Source organism: Lissotriton vulgaris, chromosome 2_1 (genome assembly GCF_964263255.1).
Source record: "Lissotriton vulgaris chromosome 2_1, aLisVul1.2, whole genome shotgun sequence".
Classification (NCBI taxonomy): Eukaryota; Metazoa; Chordata; class Amphibia; order Caudata; family Salamandridae; genus Lissotriton; species Lissotriton vulgaris.
Window position 1 is genome coordinate 2,119,380,357 of NC_141687.1, and position 23,708 is coordinate 2,119,404,064.

A 23,708-nucleotide genomic window follows, 5' to 3' on the forward strand; every position below is an offset into this window, starting at 1 on the left:
CGTTTTGAGTGCTAGGAAAATTGCTAGCAGCTCTAGATGGTTGATATGGAACTGTTTTTGTTGGTTGTTCCATTGGCCTTGAATGGTATAATGTAAGAGATGGGCTCCCTATCCTGTGAGGGATGAGTCTGTCGGGAGCACTATCTGTGGAACAGGTTCTAGGAACGGCCGTCCCTTTGTCAAGTTTTTGGTGTTCCACCATTGTAGAGAGCGATATGTACGGCTGTCTACCAACACCAGGTCTGTGAGCTGACCTTGAGCCTGATTCCACTGCTGTACTAGACATTCTTGTAATGGGCGCATTGCAGTCTTGCATGTGGAACTATGAAGATGCAAGACGCCATCATGCCTATCAGTCCCATAAACACTCTGGCTTGGAGAGATTGCTAGTGTTGAAAAATGAAGACTAAGGACTGAATGCTCTGTATCCTGGCTTTACTGAGATACGGTAGAGCTGTAGATGTGTCTATGGTAGTTCCTAGATACTGATGAACGTGCGAAGGCTCTAGGTGCGACTTGGTGTAGTTTATTGTAAACCCTAAGTTGTGCAATGTCTGAATTGTCTGTTTTGTGTGTTAGACACACTGGTTGAACGGTTTTGCTTTTATGAGCCAATCGTCGAGGTAAGGGAAGACATGTATCTGTTGTCTTCTGAGATGTACTGCTAAGCACTTTGTGAACACTTGTGGTGCTGTTGTGACCCCGAAAGGAAGGACTTTGAACTGATAGTGCTGTCTTTGTATGACAAACCTTAGATACTGCCTGTGAGCAGGATGTATAGGAACATGAAAGTAGGTGTCCTTTAGGTCTAGTGTTGAAAGAAAGTCTCCCTGTTGTAGTAGTGGGAGTACTTGTTGTAGAGTGATCATATGAAAATGATCTGATTGTATGTAATGGTTGAGGGGCCTGCGGTCGAGAATTGGTCTTAGTGTCCCGTCCTTCTTGGGAATTAGGAAGTACAGGGAGTAAACTCCTGTTTCCCGTTCCTCTAAATTAACTATTTGAATAGCATCCTTTTGTAGAAGTGCTAGAACTTCCCGTTGAAGCAGAGTCATATGTTCTGTGGACATTGGACGCTGCCTGGGTGGTATGTTTGGGGGGGTTGCTGTGAGTTCTAGGCAGTAGCCATGTTGGATAATCTGTCTTACCCACCTGTCTGTTGTGATGGAATTCCAGACAGGTAGGAACTGTGATAATCTGCCCCCCACAGGAGTGGAATGCTGTAGGGGAAGCAGAGGGAAGTCACTGTTTGGGAGTGGAAGAGGAGTGCTTGTTGTTATTACCTCTACCTCTTCCCTTGTTATTATTGCCTCTGTATCCTCCTCTAAAGTAGCCTTTGTTAGAGGAGGTCTGTGTGTGCGTTTTAAAAGATGATGTTGTATCTGAGCCGGTATGCTTAGAGCCTCCTCTATAAAAGGAGCGGCGAAAAAAACTTCTAGTCTGTGTGGATTGTAATGCACCCATAGACTTAGCTGTGTCCGTGTCTTTTTTCATCTTTTCTAGTATGTTCTCTACTTCCGGCCCGAACAATTGGTTTTGATTGAAGGGCTGGTTCAAGATGGTAGTCTGTACCTCTGGTTTAAAACCTGAAATGCGCAACCACGCATGTCGTCTGAGTATAACACGAGTATTGACTGCTCTGGATGCTGTGTCAGCAACATCTAGTGCACATTTAATTAAGGCATTGAATATTAATTTGCCTTCTTGTATGAGCTCTGCTGTCTGATCTTTGTATTGATCTGGGAGGTGCTCCAATAGTTTTCCTAATTGGTCGTAGTGAGCCCTGTCTTAACGTGAGAGCAGGGCTTGTGTATTTGCTGTGCTCCATATGTTTGTTGCCTGCGTAGCAATCTGTTTCCCTGACGCATCAATAACTTTAGATTCTTTGTCAGGCGGGGGTGTGTCACCAGAAGTCTGGGAATTGGCTCTTTTCCGTGCATTAGACACTACTAAAGAGTCTAGTGGCAGATGTCCCTTAACATAGACTGGATCAGCTGGTGCTGGTCTATACTTCTTTTCTATTCTTGTATTTAATACCCTACATCGTACCGGGTCTTTAAATATTTCTGGAGCATGTTGAATGACTCCTTTGATCATGGGTAGTATTTGCGTAGACCTTTGTAACTGCTCAAATGTATCTAGTAAAAAATCCTCATCAATGGCATCAGAGTGCATTGAAACCCCGTGGTAAAGGGCAGCTCTATTTAGTAGATGATTAAACCCAATACTATCTTCTGGAGGGGAAGGTTTTGTTGGGTAGGATCAGGAATGTCTGGCACATTGTGTGGTGGGAAACCATATATATAGTCATCTTTAGGATATTCTGGATTGACATCTTCATCTAAAGGGTATGCATGTGGCTCTGGTACGTCATTCCCCCCACCTAGATCATACTCCTCGTCAGTGTGGTGTGATGATGCAAGATGTTTTCTGTGCCGATAGGGGTGGTTTTGTGTTTTTTGCTGTAGGAGTCGTTATCAAGTCCTGTGGCGAATTTTTCGGTGCCGAAGGTGGTCTCGGCTTGGTAGGCTTGTTAGAGGGTTTATGTGTCATCAGGCCTTGGAGTCTTTGGTACCGAAGTCGGAGATTTTGGAGTGGATCAGGTCTCGTTGGCCCTGCGGCGCCGGACTCTGGCTTTCCATCTTTATTCTTGGAACCGGAAGGTTTTGGAGTCGAAGCTTTCGGATCCGGTACGGTCTTTGGCTTCGGCACCGACGCATCTTTTGGTTTGGGTGCCAAAGGATCTTTGTCTTTGGGTACCGAAGGGCGTTTTGGCTTCGGTGTCGAAGAATCCTTCAGTGTCGGATGTTTTGGTGCCAATGGAGGAGGTGAAATTGGCACATGCGGTTTCGTTGGTGCCGAGGCACCGGAAGGCGTAGTCTTTTTCCTCGGAGCCGAGCCCGAAGGTGGGGCGTCTGAGGGGATATTTCGGTCTCGACTGGGCCCCATGGGCGGAGTGCTGACCGTTGCCTTTGGCTTGGGTAGTGCAGGGGCAAGAGTACTCACGGGCTGCTGATATGAAATCCAGTCGTCTGAGTTCTCTGCCCCCGATATGATCTGGAGATCAGACGAGTCTTCCTCGGCGATGAGTGGAGATGTCTTTGAGTGGATCTTCGTCCTCGGAGACGTCCTCTTCGACGATCTCCTCCTCAAAGATGGCCTCCGGTGCTGGCGCTGATCTCCTCCTCTCGTGTCGACGTGCCCTCCGATCCCCAATGGTCTTCTTCGATCGGAAGGATGCACAAGCTGTGCAGGACGACTCGTCGTGTTCCGGCGATAGACAGAGGTTGCAGACCCCGTGATGGTCGCTATGAGGAATTTTGCTCGACATAACGGCATCTCCTGAATGGAGTTCTGTCCATGAGGCGTAGGCCGTTCGGCGCCGATAGGCCCAACGGCCCGCGTCGACGCACCGGAATGTTGCTGTTGATGTCGAAAAGTCTATTCGATGTCGAAAATGTTTTGTATAAAGTTTCACGCTTCGAAGTTGCTGAAAAAGTATTTTCTAGCCTGAGCGGAAAACTTTCATCCGAACCCAGTGGCAGAAAAAAACAATCTGAGGATGGAGTCGATGACCATGCACAGTATTGTCCCAGGGAGGAGTCAGCTATCTCGTGACTACAAAGACTTCTTCCAAGAAGACAACAACCTGCAATCATCCGAGCCCAACACCAGGTGGTGATCTATTGCAAAAGTGTACGATCTGCAGCTCATATGCCTCGAACACGTAAGTTACTCGCTTTAATTTCTTAGACCAGATGTATTTCACTCCAGGGAAACTGCACAAAATAGACCTGCCAGATCCTACATCTCCCCCAGTGTGGAGAGGCCCACGGGGTTTCTGCACCTTGCTTGGTCCTGCCAGCCAATCTCTGACTACGGGAATGAGATTGTACATACTACTTCAGACATGATGGAATGCCGACTTGAGATGCAACCATTGACAATTCTACTAGACTGAGAAGACGATTCCAACCGGTCATTGGTGATTTGTGTCAATGTCACTCCTGCTACCAAACACAGAACATTTCCATTAGAAATAATGGGGTAACCCAGTAACCCTGAGAACCTGGGTATGGAAACTAAACAACAACAATGGTTCTTTTTGGGGATCCTTCTCCTACCTGGCCGCCAAGACTTGGAACTCCCTCCCGACCAACCTCCGCCTGACCCAGGACTACCTCGCATTCAGGAAGCAGCTCAAGACCTGGCTGTTCGAGCAGTAGCGGACCCCCCCTCCCCCAGCGCCTTGAGACCCTCCGGGTGAGTAGTGCGCTATATAAATGCCTTGATTGATTGATTTGAAAAACAGTAATAAATACAAAATAACACAGTATATCCAACGAAGGATATATAAGGAAACACACACTGGCCACAATGGTTATAAAGGTAAATCTTTTAGTGCAAACCTTGTTGTGAGTTAATTCACAATTCCCTGAATAGCTGTCCAAAACAAACAAAACACATGGACTAGGCATACATTGAGTGAATAGGTCGTAACTGGTGACAGAGTGCTCTACACAGTTGAACGAGGTGCCAAAATAATCATACATATAGACAAAACATTACATTATGATTGTCCACTTTAGAATACAATTGTCTCAAACGGATAAATTATTTCCTTGTTTTGTTGAGACTGTGTGGACGGATACATAAAAAGAACGTCGGCATTTTGACCCTAGGTAAATGCGCTGATTTGTGTGCATCTGTGACTGGTCTTCATCAGGACTAAAAGAAGGACGGTAGGACAGCCTGATTATAGGTAAGTATTTCTTTAGACAGGTCCTTCAAAGTGGGGGTGGAGAATGTCAGCCGACAATCTCCATGGTCATGCTTGGCGAAGGATTTCTTGTTTCTTTGTACGCGATCTTCTGCACCAGGCGTCAGAAAGATCGGGAGGAGGGGTGCCGCCGTGGCGATCAATGAGAGGCATAGACGGAATCAGACGTCTTCGCTGCGTTGCCAAGTGATAAGGGTACGTTGATATGACAAGTAACTCACTGGCATACATAACTACAGACACTGCTGAGAAAACACAATCTGTGAAGTCGGCTTGAAATTGAGGGCAAGGTGAGACTACATGCTACATGCTGCTTACACCTTGACAGGTTGAGGGGTGGTGGATGGGCGACAAGGAGGAAACTTTTATTACCCAGGTCCAGTTTATAGATATTTGAAAGTATTATCTTTACAATGTCTCTCTATTGTGTCATTGGCACTAAGGGATAAGAGTCAGAGGGGCTCTGTGTCATGGAAATGCAGGCAAGATGAAACAAATGTCAGTGACAGGAGTATTGTCCACCATGGTAAATGTACATGCATGGATCAGTTTTGTTTTTGACAATAAATAAATAAAAATAAAAAACAAAGGACGGACTGGGAGAAAAATGAGGGAGAAGAGTTACAAAAAGCCGCAACAAGAGCCGCAAAAGAACAATGTTATGCGGTTAATGCGGTTATGATTTCAAGGCGGTTCATTAACTTGTTCCATGCTGATGACGGAACCGCTCCATCATCAGCCGCGGTGGCGCTGTGCTGATGACGGAGCAGTTCCGTCATGGCCGGCCGCCGCGCCTGCGCGGCGCGTTCTATTGAGCGGGGCGGGCCAGGACGGAACCGCTCCGTCATGAGCACAGCTCAACCGTGGCTGGTGACGGAGCGGTTCCGTCACCAGCATGCGCCCGCCGCGCGGCCCCCCCAGCCGCTTAGCGCTGCGGCGGAATAGCTGCTGCAGCGAAGGGGTTAAGCCCTTGGATTTTTTTACAACTATGTTACGGTGTCAATTAGAGCTCTGGCTGTAGTGAGGTTGACCCTAGCCTACTGAGCTGCATCTTACTCTAGTCAATGTTGCAATGAGAAATAGAAACATGTTATGAACAAGTTGAAAGCACGCATAAATGTAATTCTCATAAAAAGTCATAAATAACGAAAATCCTTTCCACCTGCATTAGTTAAAAAAGCAGTCTGCTTTCTAAAACGATGTTTATTAACCCCATTAGAAGGCCTTATCTTCTCGTTTCGCCTGTATTCGTGTTTACACTATTAACCGTCTTTGACTGCAGTAAGATACATTGGCTACCACAGAAATGAATTTAACCCAGAATCAGAGGAACATACTAACATGAAACAAACCTCAAAAATCCTCTCCCTTTAACGAGCTGTTTACACAAACCTGGGCGAACTGTTGCATCCCTTTCGACAAAACGGTAAAAAAAATTCTATTCACTCTTTTAATGGACTCAAAACAACAACAAACAAGAAGCTAAAGAATATAAAGGTCGAATAAAGTATACAAGTGAATTAATGTCATTAAAGGTGTCCGCATGCATTTTGCGGTTGGTTTTGTATTAGAAAAGAAAGTCTTGTGTAGTCACCTGCCACTGCTGGGTTGCTGTGAAGAATGTCTGGAATGGTCTGACGGCTCTGATCTCTGGTCAGGAGATCGGGAACGGCTGCGGCGGGGCCTGTCATGGGATCGGTTGGAATGATCGGATGCCAGCGACTGAATTTCTGAAATGTCTGTTAAATAAAAGTTGATTTTTCAATGAAATGGCAATAGGATGGTGTATGATCACCCCACAATGCTAAAATAAGCTTCTGTTTACACATGCACTTCTACAAATAAACCTCAAATATGGATTGCTCCACTGCATGCTGTTCATAAGAAATCATTTTCCAAACCCTAAAGCAAAGGTTTTGTCCATTTATGTATATCGGTCCGAGGTCCGGAATCAATAGACCTTCAGCTTCTGTACCACAAGTGTTTGTCTTACCGTCGACACAAGGTCCTTAACGTACCATCTCTTTCAGAAGCATTTGCTGAATGAATACTGTCATCAAGATCTGGAACATTAAGCAGAGTTCCTCGCTCATCTCTTTGTACCACCATTTTCAGCTTGCCCTTGGACCTCTCTATTAAAGTCTTTGCATCTGATAACGACATATTTTCCGTCACTGTGCCGTTTATCTGAAATACAGAAAGCAAATATTTTTTTTCAAAGGCAGATTAGATTCACTGAGAAAAATTTATTTTCTGTGCATGTATTATTAATGTTGCCAAAAACCTGCCACCACCCTACCTTTTTATTCGAATGAGAAGTATATATTTTGTTTTCTAAAATCAACATAAAACCGGAAGATAGCTCATAGCTGTAAAATCACTAACAAAAAAAACAAAAACAGAAGCAATATAGAATTTAATAATGACATATGCACACGTGTAAATTAAATTAAAGAAAGTAAAGAAATAATTCTATTTAAACGAGCTGAAGGAGGAAATACACTATTTTTCAGCACCTGACCTATTCCCATTCTTGTGGATGGTTTGAAATGTAGTGTATAAAAGGATAAGTATAAGAGAGCTGTTTCTCTGCAACATGGCCCTCAAACATCTTGTAATTTAGAACGGAGTCAGTCGGACCGCACACCGACAGGACGTCAGTGGCAGTCCGACCACCAACAGTTCTTCAGGTCGATAGCCGGATTACAATCCTGGTAGTCGGAACCTAAATGGTCGCGGGGGTAGACCGCCGCCTGCGACAGGATCTGTGATCCAGTCGGGGTGGCTGTCGGAATCAATCCCAAATGGAGGTGCTGAGGAAGGCACCGGCGTCAGGATTACAATATCTCTTTCCAACAACCTTTTCATGTCGGAAAGACCACCATGAAAAGGCGGTCAGAAACGGATTGTGGGGACAGCAAACAGGCTGCCATACGTCGTGGGCCACTGCAAGAACAAGCCGCTGTGTAAAGGAGCCCTCTGCGACAGCCAGCCTGGCAGTCGCATCGTAATTGGGCGGCCAGACCACTGCCTGCTTGTAGGCCTCTCTCCTTCCGCCGTGATAGTGCGTAGTGGTCCGACCGCCAATTATGCTGATCTGGGCCTAAATGTCTCACTGCACAGGTACTTTAAGGAGATAATCATTTTTTTCCATAAAACTGCCAAGGCAATAAAAACATTGATTTTAAATTACAAGAGGCTTGAAGGCCATGTCGCTAAGTAAGTGTTCTTATGCCTATCCCATCCTCTTGTTTCAGCGTCAGTCTATGCACAAGAAATGGAATAGAAGTTCAAGTGCTGAAATGGGTCTCCTCCTTCCTTAATATCTCAATTTGTGTAAATGAAATAATTTTGATCAGCAACTTTACCCCTAAAATATGGATGGGAATTGGGGTCTGCATTAGCCCCACTGCACAATCAAATTGTATGTGGAACCTCTGAATGCTATAGTCAAAGAAAGCAATATAAATAGCATGCAGATGATAACGAACGTTCCTTGGAAATCTCCAACCCATCTAAAGTCTTTCTAGGTAATACAACAGACTGGGTGTTCTCTCTTAATTAAACCTACCTAAAACAAAGTTCCCACTCCTGAACAGTCCTGGCTACAAGTTATCCCTTTGAGGACTCTCCCCCCCTCATTGGTTCCTTCGGGTACATTTCTTGGATTTACCATAGATGTAATTTAACTATGCATCCCCACATATATTTAGGCTGGCCAAACCTGCGTCTTTGCAACTCTCTCTCCTCAGGTAGCAGAAGACCATCACCCCACCAGCAGAGTTTAGAACAGTGGTGCAATCCATGGTTCTGTCTCACCTTGATGGTGGCAACACCATCAAGGGCTACCAAAACCTCAGCAGCAATGCTCAAAGCCATCTTATTCTTTGATGCATGCCGAAACGATCAAAAGATACATCAGACAGTATAACACCCTGTAGAAAAGTAAAATCTGCCCCCATGGTTACCCGCACTCTTTGCTAGTGTTATTAAGTTATTCTGACTAGTCTGACTGGGATCCTGCTAATCAGCACCCCAGTCTCTGTGCGTCTTCCCTAAATTGGACAAGGTGCGTACATAGGTACACCCTAGATTAGCTACTTGTGTACCTTTGCAAATTCCTAGTATATGGCACTAAGGTACCCAGGGAATAGGTTCACCGGGGTTCCCCCGTGGGCTGAAGCATGTATTATGCCACCCATGGAAGACCACTCAAATTGTGCCTACAGGCCTGCCATTGCAGCCTGTGTAAGCTGGTGATAGCACCACTTACGATAGATACAAGTTTTCTTATATCTAAGGTCACTGCACTTAAAACTTAGAAGTCACAGCTAAGGCAGGCCTTTCAAAACAAAAGGCAGGGTGCTCGGTCAAAAGTGTCAGGGTGACCTTGCATGATCAGGACAACCCTACAATCCACGGAGTCCATTCTCCCGGGTAGTAAGTGCATCAGCCATTTCAATACATAGAGTGGCCATGCGTGAGGCGTGGCTTGGATGCCGAGGAGGTAGGCAGCGTGAGCTCGGAGCTCCGTGCCCGATCCCGGAAAATATCCTGAAAATCCATTCGAACCCCAAGATAAAGGACATTATCCGGTACTGGACGGTACTGCGGAGGGTCCGGGACCCGCGGAAGATAACACCGAGCCTTCCCGCAGCAGTATCTTAACTTCGAAAGCTGAACTCGACCGAGAAGTCGCGGACCCCAAAATGGCGGCGATGGCATGAGATCGCTGGTGACGGAGACATCTGCCCGGAGACCCACTGAAGACCGCTCCCAGACACGCTAGAGGTGCCGGCGGCCGCGTCGCGCCTCTCCCCAGGTGCTGGCAGAACTTTGGGCACGCCCTTGGGCGGTGGTTGAGAGCAGTCTCCTGACTGGGGCGACAACGGTGCGACAGTGACTCGGTGACGAGAACCCCGGATCTCAGGCGCAACTGGCGCTGGCCGAGCCACGACCGCTCGGTGCTCCCTGCCTCTTGGTGACATTTCTGGACCTGAAGACCCGGCCGGAGGAAGGTGCCCGGCGACGCTTGGAGGGCGACCAGGAACATATTTTGAGGACCACCGCCCATCCCGGCCCAGATGGGGAAACCGAAAGGGAAGGGAGATGGCGCGACCGACACCGAGGCGGCGGAAGGAGCGGAGAGAGACCAGGCGGCGTTACAACGGATGCAGGATCGTATCCTGGAAGCCATTGCCACCACAAAGGATGCCCTGCAGCAAGACATAGCACAGGTGGCAACGGGCTTGGGCCTCCTGAAGGCCGACCACGACAAGCTTAAGGACAGGGTGAAATCCGTGGAGACCACGGTTAAGGACTTAGCCCCGGCCCAGGCAACGGTGAAGGCCCAGATGGCCGAAGTGATGGACCGTCTGAAGGTACTGGAAAGGAGGGCCGAGGATGCAGAAAACAGGAACAGGCGCAACAACGTACGCCTAGTGGGCCTGCCGGAGAAAATTGAAGGCGACGACATGGTGGGCTACTTGGATAATTGGTTGCGGACGGAGGTGGCACCTGAGGGTCTGTCCCCCTTCTTCTCCCTGGAGCGGGCGCATAGAGTTCCGGCGCGTCCGCCAGCCTTGGGCCTTCCTCCTCGCCCGGTGGTGTTCAAGTTGCTCCATTACCGGGACCGAGACTGGCTTTTACAGAGGGCGAGAGAAGCAGGACCCTTTCAAGTGGAAAACAACAGAGTCACCATGTTCCCGGACTACACGTTCGAGACTCAGCGACTCCGGGCAAACTTCTTGTCCCTCAAGCGGGAGCTCCGCCAGGAAGGCATCAAGTACTCCCTGTTGTTTCCTGCCAAACTACGAGTGGTGGTGGACGAAAAGTCTTTATTCTTCACGACTTCCGCGGATGCGTGGGACTGGTGGGACACTTATAAGGCAGGAACGGACGGTGCTAAGACCAGGGAGGAGGAGGCCAAGGTGGATAGGCCGATCAGACAGTCCCAACGGATCAGGAAGAATCGCAAGAGGACCGGGAAACCCTCGATGTCGCAAACGGAGACGGAGAGGCAGGCGGCCCTACAGGCGGTGGTGGACTTATCTAGAGCCGCCAGGACTCAAACTGGGAAGGGCACGGATTCGGAGGCCCCGGGAACGGGCTCAGAGACAGGACAATCTCAGTTTGGTGGAGCCCGGGGCCCTATTGTGACGCCGCAGACCTCGGGAGAGATACTGGAGGCGTGTTGATCTGGTTTGGCGGAATGGACTCGCTGGTTGGACACCGGGGCGATGGACCCACAGCAGTGGAAAGACATTGATTGAGGTTTTTGGGGATCTGTAATGTGGGGATTGTGGGGTGGAGCACGCGGGGCTGATTTGTTGGAGGTCTTATAGCATTGAGCTGCGCCCTACTGGCCCCTAAGGTCACCGCAGTGGGGACTGCGAATATTACCACCTTTCCTTGAGGGGTGGTCGGGAGTGTTGGTTTGGATGGGGGTACTTCCAGTTGCGGGGGGGCCTGTCCTGGGGGGGTGGGAGTTGCGGGCCGTTGGGGTTGCCCGAGGGGTTGTAGTTGTAGGAGGGGTTTGGCTTCCTGTTTGGAGAGGGTGGGGGGGAGGGCCCGTGGTCGCGGGACTTAGGCGAACACTGTTCTTTGTTGTATGGTCCGGTTGTGTAGGGGGGAATGGCTAGTACTGGAGCATTGAAATGTGTTACCTGGAATGTGCGGGGTATGCAGTCCATGACGCGCAGACATAAGGTTCAGGCCTACCTCAAGCGTAGGGGGGTTCACATAGCGTTCCTGCAGGAGACGCACCTAAATAAGCAGGAAGGGGCGGCTCTACAAAGGCGCTGGAGGGGGCAGTTATTCTACACGACATTTTCAGCATTTGCGAGGGGGACATTGATTTGGATACGGGCGGGGGTCCCCTTCCAAGTCTCGAAGTCATCGATAGATCCAGAGGGCAGATATGTGGCGGTGGAAGGAAGGCTGAGAGGCAGGATGATATCGCTCTGTAATGTGTATGCTCCTAATGTAGACCTGCCCGCTTTCTTGTCTAACGTTTCGGGCAAATTGGCGGGTTACTTGGCAGGGCCGGTCCTCCTGGGGGGGGACTTCAACTCGGTTGAGGATGTGCTACTAGATAGGTCCCATCCCCCGCTTCGCTCATCCCCAGCACATAGGATAGCCAAGCGTAGATTGGAATGGCAGGAGAATTGGGCCCTCATGGATGCATGGAGGGCGTTGCACCCCACCACTAGGGATTACTCCTTTCACTCGCACCTGCATGATTTACATGTGAGGCTGGATGCGTTTCTCTGTTCCGAATGTGTGCTCCCTGCGGTGGGAGGGGCGGAATACTTGGCAAGAACGATATCGGACCACAACCCCTTGTTGATGTCTCTGGAATGGATGGCGACTGTTAACTGCGTACCAACATGGCGCCTGCAACCTGACACCCTGGACGACTTGTTGTTCAGGGAAGCCCTGAGTGACTGTATCGAGAGGTATTTTGAGGAGAACAGTGGCTCGGCTTCCACGAGGGCGGTTAAGTGGGATGCTTTCAAGGTGGTGGTGCGGGGACACTGTATTGGGCACACGGCAGGGGCACGGAAGACTTTGTTGGATGACTTAGATAAGGCTGAGACACGGCTGAGGGATCTTGAGAAGAGGCGCCCGAATCACCCAGAATTGCAGGAGGGGCTTAGCGGGGCGCGGGAGGGGCTGGCAGTAGAGCTAGAGCGGCTGCGTAGCTTCGACCACAAGGCGTACGTGACGAGGGCGCATGCGGAAGGTGATAAGGCGGGGGCGATGTTGGCTTGGCTTGCTAACCCTATCCGGGGGGGAGGGCCGATCATGAGGATCCAGGTGCCAGGGGAGGAGCCTTGCCACTCCCAACCCGGGATCCTGAACAAGTTCCGAGCCTATTATGAGGGGCTCTATCTGAGTGGTGATACGGGAGGGACGGAGGAGCTTGAGGAGTTCTTGGACGGGCTAGAGTTGCCGCGAGTGGAGGACTCGGAGGCAGAGGAGTTGGGGCGGCCCATCTCCCTCGGAGAAATAGGTTGCGCTGTAAAACAGATGGCTAGAAACAAGACCCCGGGCCTTGACGGTCTGCCGATCGAATTTTATGGCAAATACCTGGAGCATCTTGCTCCACGGCTGCGCGAGGTATACAATGAGGCGCAGGAGAAGGGCCGACTCCCGGGCTCTATGTGCGAGGCCCTTATGATCCCACTCTTGAAGCCGGGCAGGGAGGGTACGGCGCTGTCCTCGTACCGTCCGCTATCTATGTTGACGACGGACTACAAAATCCTCAGTAAAATTCTAGCCAACAGACTGCTAGTACATATGACGAGCCTGGTTCATTGTGACCAGTGCGGTTTCATACCGACACGCAACACCACTCACAACATCCGCAGACTCACGAGACTGATGGGGATGGACTGGCCAGACACCATCTCCCCATTTGTCCTGTCCATCGACATTAAGAAGGCATTCGACAGCCTCGAATGGGGATACCTGTATGAGGTGATGCGTCGCTTCGGACTGGGAGACGGATATATACAGTGGACCAAGGTCCTCTATACTGAGGCGGTAGCAAGGGTCCGGGTGGGTGCGCTGATCTCGAGACAATACCCGATCAGGCGTGGCACTAGACAGGGTTGTTCCCTGTCCCCGCTACTGTTTGCGTTAGCAATGGAACCCTTCGCTGCGGTAGCCAGACTGGGCCGCCACTACGCAGGTTTGCCTTTTAGGGGGAGGCCACACCTCATCTCCCTTTATGCGGATGACTTGTTAGTGTTTTTGGCTGATGCCGGCGCCGAACTCCAGGGGGCGCGGAAGCTACTGGAGCAGTTCGGTAGGTTATCGGGCCTGAGGGTCAACTGGCCCAAATCCTGTCTGTTTCCCCTGAGGCCGGGAGAGCCGTGCCCACTCACTGCTCAGGAACTCCGGTGGGAGCCGCGCTGCCTACATTACCTAGGGGTTTATGTTTACCACACCCCGTCCGACCTGCTGGATGGCAACGTAACTCGCTGTATTAACGCCCTGCGTGGATCCATGGACTTCTGGGCGACTCTACCGCTCTCTCTGGCTGGTAGAATTTCCCTGCTAAAAATGATAGCTCTGCCCAGGCTTTTGTACTATTTCAGGACACTGCCGGTATGGATCCCGAGTTCGATTTTCAAACGCCTGAGGTCACTGATCATAATGTTCCTGTGGGGCACGGGCAGGAGACGCATAGCGCTCGACACGCTGTTACGCCCCAAAGATGAGGGAGGTATGGCAGTGCCAGACTTCGAGGGATATTACCTCGCGGCCCAGCTGCAGACTTTCACTCAGGAGGTGGCGAGAGTATATAGAGGTCCCGAGGACGCGAGAGTCGAAGGTACCCCGCGACACGTTCTGGCGTATATCACGCTGCACCAGAAACTCCGAGTGGGAGACCTGACGGTCGAGGAGCAGACTTTCCGCCTGTGTTGGGACCGGGCCCGTAAGCGGGCGGGTGTCCGCCTCATGTACGCCCCCGAAATGCCGCTGGGAATGGTCACTGCCCTCCCACATGGAGGTGACTGGTCGCGCTTGCTCGGGTGGGAAGAGGCGGGAGTACACGTGCTAGGTGACCTCTACGAAGATGGGGTGTTGCTGCCGTTCCGGATCCTACAAGAGAGATTTGACCTACCGAGGGGTGACTATCTGCTACACGCGGCAGTCACAGGCGCCATCCGAGCCCACTGGGGGGAAGGGCTGCAGGAACCAGGTACCTCAATGGCCTGCCAGTACGCCATGATGGCGGCGGGAACCTTCAAGGCCGTCACCTGCCTGTACTCAAGGATGCAGCGGGAGGCCTTGCAACCTTTGGCAGCCCTGAAGGCCAAGTGGGAGTTGGACCTCCAGGTGGAGATACCAGACACGACCTGGGGCCAACTGCTGAGGAGGGCGCGGAAGAGCTCGAGGAATGCCAGGTTCCAATTGATCCACTTCTATGTTATCCACAGGGCATACCTCACGCCTGGGAAAATCCAACAGTACTTTGGGGCGACCGACGCTGCTTGCCCCAGATGTAATACAGCGGGGGCGGATTTATGTCATATGCTGTGGGATTGCCCCTCTTTAGGCGACTATTGGCAGGAAGTCGGGCGGGCCCTTAACGAGGCGACGGACAGGGATATTCAATATACTAAGGCAGTTGGCATCCTTCACTGGTTCCCACACACACCTAGAAATACGATGTCAAGTAAATTTATAGATTTAGGGCTTATCTTGGCCAAGCGGGAGATCACACGAAATTGGAAGTCCAGAGTAGGGCCCACGTATAAAAAATGGTATGGGGAGTGTCTGAGATGGGCCGCGTGTGATAGTACCCTGCGATACCAGATGGCCTGGAGGTCGAATGACGAGAAAGCACTGGAAAGGGCGACTGCATGGGAGATGATGGTGCAGGCGCTCAGGGATGTGGACGATGAGGGGCAGGAAGGCGAGAGCGAACTAGCCGGGGCAGACCCTAACACTATACAGGAGAACGCACCTTAGCGATTGTTTGCTTCCTCCTGCAACACACCAGGCACTGATACATGGTTACTCAAGCGCAGCGCGACCACGGGGGAGAGTGGGTAGGAAGCTGGTTTGGAGGGAAGTTGGGGTACCGAAATTTGAGGAGGGGGAGGGGCGTAAACCACAAAAGCGTTCCAGGGTTATGTGAACAATGAAGCGATCAGACAATGTAAGAAATACGAGACCAAGACGGAGATGAAGCTGCCCGCATCACGAGCGGAGAGAGCTCCCAGGATGGAAACCAAGTGTCCTCAATCGAACTGGTCCATGTTCATGCTAATGTAAATGAATATCTTGTCTGTACTTTTATATTGGTGACGCAATAAAAATGATGTTAAAAAAAAAAAAAAAAAAAAATAGAGTGGCCATGCGTCATTGCACGATGGACAACTCTAAAATGGTTGTAACGAACCCGGTCATGCTTGGTATCAAACATGTTGGAATCATACCTCCAACACCAGAAATGGTGTTGAAGGTATGATTCCATGCACTGTGGGGCCTCTCAGTGCTCTCAGTACCAACCTAACACACACGGACAGCAGACTATGGCTGCTGCTGACCAGAGAAAGGATTCTGCCCTGCTGCTGCTGAGCCAAGCTCAAGTGGGGGAAGGCAGGACAATAGGTTTCCTGTCACAAGGAGGTGTGACCGACCACCTCTCAGACAGGAGGACTTAGTATATTGAGCCAGGATGGGAGCGCTTGCCAGTGCCATTAGACTGATTTGAAGGGAACATTTTGTTGCCCTCCTTGCATACTTCAGTTGGAACCAGTTGAGGGAGCCGTTGGCTCCAGCTCTGGCATGAAACTAGAAAAAAGACAAGGTTTGTATCCTCCCCACTGTCCAGCCCCTCCTGTGGAATGGTCCGAAGAATCGTCCCAACCCATTCCTTAGGGTACTTAACTGCTTACCGGTGAGCGGTTCCTTTGATTCATCGTGGTTCAAGATTCGGAACCAAAACCACTTCATCTTCAACCATCTGGGCACTTTGGACTTTGCTGGACTTCACTTTGGAATTCAAGATTGCAGCTGATAAGATCTTGTAGTCCTGCCAGCCTTATGCCACGTCTGTGCAGATCTTGTAGTCCTGCCAGCCTTATGCCACGTCTGTGCCTGTACTCCATATAGGTTCTTCCACAGGCCTGTGCACGTCCAAGACACCCAAAGGAATCTCCATTGAAATGAAGGAGTCACCTCCCTGCACTTGCAGGCACCGCAGCGAAGCTGACCGGTCTGCTGTCCCTGAGCTTCTACGGACTCCGAAAGTTTCAGCAATACAGCTGGTGCCTCTGCAACTGCCTCGAGGCCTGCAGGGTCTTCAGTGCAAGTTTGAAGCCAGTATCCCTCGTCCAAACTGCTGGAGCAGTACCCCTGTGCACCGCATCTTCGGGCTCCAAGAAGCTCCAGCCTCAAGCATATTTGTCTTCACTGCATCCTCTGCACCTTGAGCCTTCATCATTGATGAGTTGCTCGAGGTCCTCATGCGACTCCTGTGCCTTCAACCCGTCGGTCCTCTTGAGGGTCTTTGGCTCCAGTGGGCTCTCCTGCTTGCTCAGGTCTGCTCTGACTTACCTGCGCATGGTGAGTCGCTTGGACCTTACTAGTCACGACACTACCCTATTAGTCTACAAAGTTTGCTGCAGTTGCCAAGGCTTGTTGGTGCCCCCGACGTACACCGAATCCCTGGCTCTTAATATCCGGCGTGGGACAGGTCGTGAATGGCTCCTGGTCTTCCACAGCATCGCCTAGTCCGCACAGCTGCAGCTACAAGGTCACTGTCAACTCATCTGCATTTCCGACATCGGTGGGCATTCATCTTTCGTGCCTCCTTGCCCCCCAGAAACTGTCCCCTCTGCTCGCAGGCACCTCTCATTTTGCATTCACCTCTGGGTTCCACAAGACTATTTCACCTTCTTCGCCAGCAGAATCTTCACTGAAGTCCTCCATTGTGGTCTATGGCGGTTACCGAAGTCACTTTGCACCAATGCACCAGGCTTTCCTGGTGTAGGTATGCTGGTTCCCGGGGAATCCACAGGTGGGATGACTCTCCAACCTTCCATCATCCATAGAGCTTCTTCAGGGTCCTCTGACAAGGGTCCTTCTTTTTAAAAACTGCAACCTAGACTTATCGACTGACCTGTATTTAAGCATATGGTCTTGTTACCACTCTGCACACGGACTCCCTCGGGCTCCTGGGTACTTTCCTTGGGTGGTTCTTTGGGTCTCCTGCTCCTCTACGTCTTCTGAGTTCCGTCTCGACTTAGGTTGTGGTTCGCTTTCCACTTTCTTAGCATATGGTGTGATCTCCCCCTGGAGACCACTGTGTATTTGTGCAACTTACGTGTTCTATTACCAAAGTATGAAATGCGTTACTTACCTGTAACTGCAGTTATCCAGTATTGGTGTCTTTCATAGATTCACATGCCTGAATCATTCCCCGTCGTCGAGACGGGAGTCTCCGGTATATAGAAAAGTAATGTCCTATAGACATACATAGAGAAAAGTAGGCCTAAGGGCCTTGCCTTAGTAGCCTATCTATGTCCTTTTGTAAAAAGGACCAAACTCTAGAAGGCAGCCAATCAGCTACCACCTCCCTCTAGAACCTTCCTGTCAGGAGCCTCAGTCTCAGATTTTTGTACGCACTAAGCTAGGTAGGCGTAAATACCTGTTAGAGAAAGAAGTGAGTCCTTCCAGGGGAGGTGGGAGGGTTGCATGTGAATCTATGAAAGACACCAATACTGGATAACTGCAGTTACAGGTAAGTAACGCATTTCTTATCCAGTATTATGGGTGTCTTTCATAGATTCACATGCCTGAATCAGAGTAGCAAGCAATACATTATGCACATTTGCGATGGAACAATATACAGCAGTCTGAGATAATAAATATCATGCGACCAAGAACCATCAACAAATAACAATAAATAAGTAAATAAATGTGCATACCAGCGAAGGATGGCGGGAAGGAGGAAGGCTCACCTCACTGGAATAGATGGCAGAGCACCGCCTGGCCCACTGCTGCATCCTGCATCAGTTCCGTATCCAGGCAATAGTGCCTGGTGAAGGTATGCGGCGAGTTCCAGGTCGCTGCCCTGCAAATGTCCAAATTTGGCACCCCAGCAAGAGCGCTGCCGATGTGGACACAGCTCTTGTAGAGTGAGCTCTTACTTTGGATTGTAACGGCCTTCCAGCTTTGTTGTGGCAAAAGGCAATTGCCGAAGATATCCACCATGAGATACTTTGCTTAGAAAGCGGCATGCCTTTTCTTGGTTTACTAAAAGCTATGAAAAGCAGGTTTGTTTTCCTGAATTGTTTTGTCTTGTCGAGGTAAAACGTAAGACATCTCTTCAGGTCCAGAGAGTGCAGGGATTTTTCAGCTGCAGTGCTAGGATTTGGGAAGAATGATCGGAGGACTAGTGGTTAGTTTAAATGGAAGTCCGAAGGGACTTTAGGGATAAATCGAGGATTAGTTCTTAAAATCACTCTGTCTTCTTGAACTGCATGAACGGATTTTGTATGGAAAGAGCCTGTAGTTCGCTGACCCTTCTTGCAGAGGTCAGAGCCAAGAGAAGGGCTGTTTTCCAGGAGATGTATTTGACATCTGCTGGGTGAATGGGCTCGAACGGGTGCTTCATCAATTGGTTGAGGACCACATTGAGATGCCATGTTGGCGGTATTCTTCGTGGCCGAGGAAAGAATCTGTAAAGCCCCTTTAGAAACTGTTTTATCAACCTGTGTGACCAGAGAGAGGGTCCTTTTGAAGTTCTTGTAAAGCGAGAAATTGCTGCCAGATGTACTCTAATAGAGGCATGCGCAAGTCCCGCCTGTGCCAGGTGTAGCAGATATGGTAGTAACTGCTCCGGAGTAGCCTGAAAGGGATGTATATCTTTGTCCTTACACCAAATGCAAAAGCATTTCTACTTTAACGAGTAGGTCTTGTTTGTGCTCTCTGCTCTTGCTTTCGCGAGGACATCTTTGCACTCCTGCGGAATGTCTAGTTGGCAGAACTCTCGGTACTCAGGAGCAAAGCCGATAGTCTGAGGGATTTCAGATTCGGGTGCTGTACCTGGCCGTTGGACATTGAAAGCAGGGACGGATGTTGGCCCAGACGGATTGGCGGGTGGACTGAGAGGCAATGGAGGTCCATGAACCAGTGCTGCCTCGGCCAGAACGGGGCAATCAGAACTAGGGTGCAGTGTTCTGTCTTCATTTTTCGGAGGACTCTTGGTATCAGGGGAAATGGCGGAAATGCGTACGCAAACACGTTGCGCCATGCGATGGAAAATGCATTTCCGAGTGACCGCAATTGGAGATGCCAACTTGCGAAGTTGCTGCATTTGGCGTTCTCCCAGGTGGCAAAAAGGTCGATCTGCGGTCTTCCCCATTCCGAAAAGATGTGATCCAGCACCTCCTGTTCTAGCTCCCATTCGTGGGACAGCGATCTCTGTCTGCTTAGAGCATCTGCTATGATGTTGTCCTTGCCTGGGACATACTCCGCTGACAGCGTGATACTGTGAAGCACAAGCCAGTCCCAGATTTTCTGCGATTCGCGAGATAGTGTGAGCGAACGCGTTCCTCCCTGTTTGTTCAAGTAGTGCATTGTCGTAGTGTTGTCGGTCCTGACAAGCACTGGGGAGTTCTGGATGCACGGTAGGAAAGCCTGCAGGTATAGAAAAACTGCTCTCAGCTCTAGGAGATTGATATGGAGCTGCTTTTCCTGGTCCGTCCACTTGCCGCTGATCTGCAGCTCCCGAAGGACCGCTCCCCAACCCTCTAGGGAGGCGTCCGTAGTTATCACGTGCGGGGCTGCAGGCAGTAGGAATGTTCGTCCTTGCGAGAGGTTTTTGGACGACCTCCACCATAGCAAGGCCTTGGACATTTGCTGTGTGATTACAATGCGATCGTCGAAAGAGCCTGTGCTCTGAGTCCATTGCCTGGTCAATGCTTCCTGCAGAGGGCGCATTCTGAGCCGACAGTGTGGAATAAGGTGGATACATGAGGACATCATCCCCAGGAGGGATTTGTAAGTACGGACCGGCAAATTTTTTCTCGAGGCAACTGTGGTTGTCAGAGTGATAAGTTTGTGCTTCCTTTCCTGAGATGGTAAAGCTTTGGAACATTCCGTATCCAATGTCTCTCCAAGAAAGGTAATAACTCGGGAGGGCTGTAAGGTTGACTTCTCGTGATTGATCGTCAAACCCAGTTGCTGGAAAAGATTGAGACAGGCGCTGGAGGACTTGACTGCGCCTTTCCAAGATGGTGCTTTTACCAGCCAGTCGTCCAGGTATGGGAAGACCTGGTGTCCTTGTTGACGTAGGAAGGCTGCCACTGGGGAGAGGCATTTGGTGAAAATTCTGGGTGCTGACTTTAGGCCGAATGGGAGGACACAGAATTGATAGTGCTGACCTGCCACTGCGAATCTGAGGAATTTCATGTGGCCTTTGTGAATAGGGATGTGGTAATATGCGTCTTGCAGGTCTAAAGACGTCATAAAGTCTCCTTCCACTAGCGACCTTAAGATCTCTTGGTTAGTCACCATACGGAACGATTGACTCTTCAGGAAAGTGTTGAGTGCCCTGAGGTCTATGATGGGCCTCCATTTCTTCCCTTTCTTTTGTATTAGAAAGAAGCGGGAATAGAATCCCTTTCCTCTGTGAGCTGCTGGTACTCGCTCTATTGCTCCTTTCTTTACATTGAAGAGATCTCTTGAAGGAGTAATCGTAGACGTCTGTGTTAAAGCTTGCGAGGAGGAGTAGTCGGGGGAATTGAATTCTAACGAATGTCCGAATTGGATCAATTGGAGCACCCACCGATCCGTTGTAATTGATCTACAATTGTCTAGGAAGTGTGTTAGTTTTCCTCCAATTTTGAAAAAATGAAATTGTGGACGGACTGGCTGTTGGGAAAGGTCATTGGCGTCCGCCAGCGGTCTTCCTCTGATTTTTTCCTCTGTAGTTAGACCTTCCATACGAGGTCTGACGACCTTGTTGTTGCTGTTGCTGTTGATACTGCGATCTGCCTTGGTTATGGAATATGAGGATTTGCTCCGGTAAGAACCTCTGTAAGAGGATTGACCTCTGCCTCTGCTCCCTCGAAAGGACTGGGTCTTAAACTGCAATGTACCCAGCGCTTGTGCCGTATCCGTATCTTTTTTGATTGTTTGCAGGGCCTCATCGATTTTTTCCCCAAAAAGGTGTTGGCCGTCATAGGGCATGTCCAGTACTTTGGTTTGGACCTCTTGATGAAAGGATGTAGCCTTAAGCCACCCCTGCCTTCTCAAGACCACGGTCCCTGCTAGCTCTCTGAAGCCGGTCATAGCCACATCTACAGCACAATCGATAATTTCCGATGCCGATGTTTGGCCTTCCTTAAGGAGCGATTGTACTTCCTCCTTCTAGTTATCTGGTAGTTCCGCCAGATACGGGGCAATATCCTCCCATAATTGTCTATTGCAGCGGGCTAGTAGCGCAATGGAATTAGCCACTTTCACAGTCATGGCCGACGTGGTGGAAAAACGTTTGCCAATACTGTCAAGCTTCCTGCCCTTTTTGTCCGGTGGAGTTGACAATGGGGATGCCGGATTCCTCGAGTTCTTTTGTGCTGCCTGGGTAACAACAGAATCTGGCTTGGGATGCCCAGTAAGGCAGGCTGCTGCTGTTGTAGGTGCCTTGTACTTTTTGTCCAGCCGTGGAACTACTGCGGAGACCGAGGCTGGTGTCTGCATCAGCTGTTTTCCCTGTTCCCATATGTGCTCAATGATCTTGTTGTTTCCCTAACAGGGTCTTTGAAATCATATAGGAAGCAGTCCGTTTCATGGGATTCCATTTTCATATGGAATCTCGTGGCAGCTCTCTCCACCAAATTGTGAAATCTGCCAATGTCCACTGGCGGTGAGTCCGAGGTAGTGGGTTCACGAGTGCCTGGAGATGGAGCGATGTAGTCCTCATCATCCCTATGGTCGGACTGGTCATCCCAAACCTCTCCCTCTTCCGGTTCTTCGACTTCATCGTCAGAAGACAGAACATTGTGCACTTGTTCTTTTTCCTGACGGATCACCAAAGGTGATGGTCTAGGACATGAGGATGGTGTCGGTCCAGATGTAGCTGGATTTGCTTCCGTTGAATGGGCAGTAGTTGGTTCTGGAAAGCGTTGCTTATAGTCTTGGATCAAGAACCGTAAGTCTGAAACTATAGACACCGGCAGGCATGCCATTGGTGTAACCGCCGTCTGGACATGCGAATGTTTAGCCTCTTCTGTATACACCATCTCATCTCCCTCTTCATTGGTGCTTTGGTACTTTACTATGAGATCTGAAGGACTGTTGGCCTGTCCGTACTGATCTTCATCCGATTCCTCGTCCGGTAAAATATGTGATGGGGTAGCATTTGCACCCTACTTGGCGATGTTAAATCAGGGGTTATAGGTTGTTTCGTGCTCTTTTTTGTAGGTGGCTGGTTGGCAGATGACAACGGAGAAATCAAGTCCGATTGTTTCCATGACGTCGACGGCGTCGTCGACGGTGTCTTGGACGATTGAGATTTAATCGTCGACGATGATGGTTTCGTCGACGGTACCTTCGTCGACTGTTCCGTCGTCGATGGCGCGCTCGTCAACGAGGTCTTCGTCGCTGTCGATGGAGATTTCGTCGACGGTATCCTAGTCGACGGTACCTTCGTCGACGGCCCAGCCGTAGATGGTGCGCTCATCGACGATGACTTCGTCGTCGACAATGTCTTCACAGTCGGAGACTTCGACGACGGTACGCCTGTCGACGAGGGCGTCTTCGTCGACTGCGTTGTTGGTTTCGGCAGCGTCGTCGACGCTGTCGTCGTCGACGGGATCTTCGTCAAGGGCCTTGAAATGAGTATAGTATAATAGATGGCACAGGCTTACCCGCCGTCGACGATGGAGTTGTCGTCGTCGATGAGAATGCTGACGACGCCATCGTCGTCGACACCATCGTCGTCGATGTAGAAACATAGACTGTAGACACAGTCCTCTTCAGCGCTGAGGTAATCGTTGACGAAATCGTCGTCGTTGACGACGGCGCAGGCTTCCTGAAGGCAGGAACCTCCTTGTCAGACGTTGTAGATCTTGCCTCAGAAGACTTTTTAGTAGTCTTGTTAGGAGGAACGTCTGTAGGGCTAGGGGAAGCAACCCTTGGCCTCTTCAAGGATAACTTAGAAGAAACTGCAGCCATCTCACCGTCCTAAGAAGATTCCAGGTCCTCTCTGGTTTTCAGCCTGTTCAACCAGAGGAGCAGTCAGCCTTCCCTGTCCTTTAGTGTTTTTGTAGAGAATGTTCTACAAATTCTACACTCTTTAGGAGAATGGTCCGGATATAGACAGTATAAGCAGGTTTCATGCTTATCGTCGACGTGGAGCCTCTTCTTACCACAAGAAGAGCAAGCTCTGAAGAGACCC

General features: G+C 50.0%; 1 protein-coding gene across 6 annotated transcripts in view; it reads right to left on the bottom strand.

Moving 5' to 3' along the window:
- TJP1 (tight junction protein 1) overlaps nucleotides 1-23,708 on the bottom strand; it is a 707,329-nt gene that overhangs the window by 362,381 nt on the left and 321,240 nt on the right. For all 6 annotated transcript variants that reach the window (XM_086958396.1, XM_086958395.1, XM_086958394.1 and 3 more), the window contains exons 7-8: nucleotides 6,799-6,967; nucleotides 6,375-6,519 (exon numbers count right to left, since the gene is read on the bottom strand). In XM_086958396.1, the coding sequence (XP_086814522.1) occupies nucleotides 6,375-6,519; nucleotides 6,799-6,967 (314 nt within the window). The remainder of the gene's footprint in view (nucleotides 1-6,374; nucleotides 6,520-6,798; nucleotides 6,968-23,708) is intronic.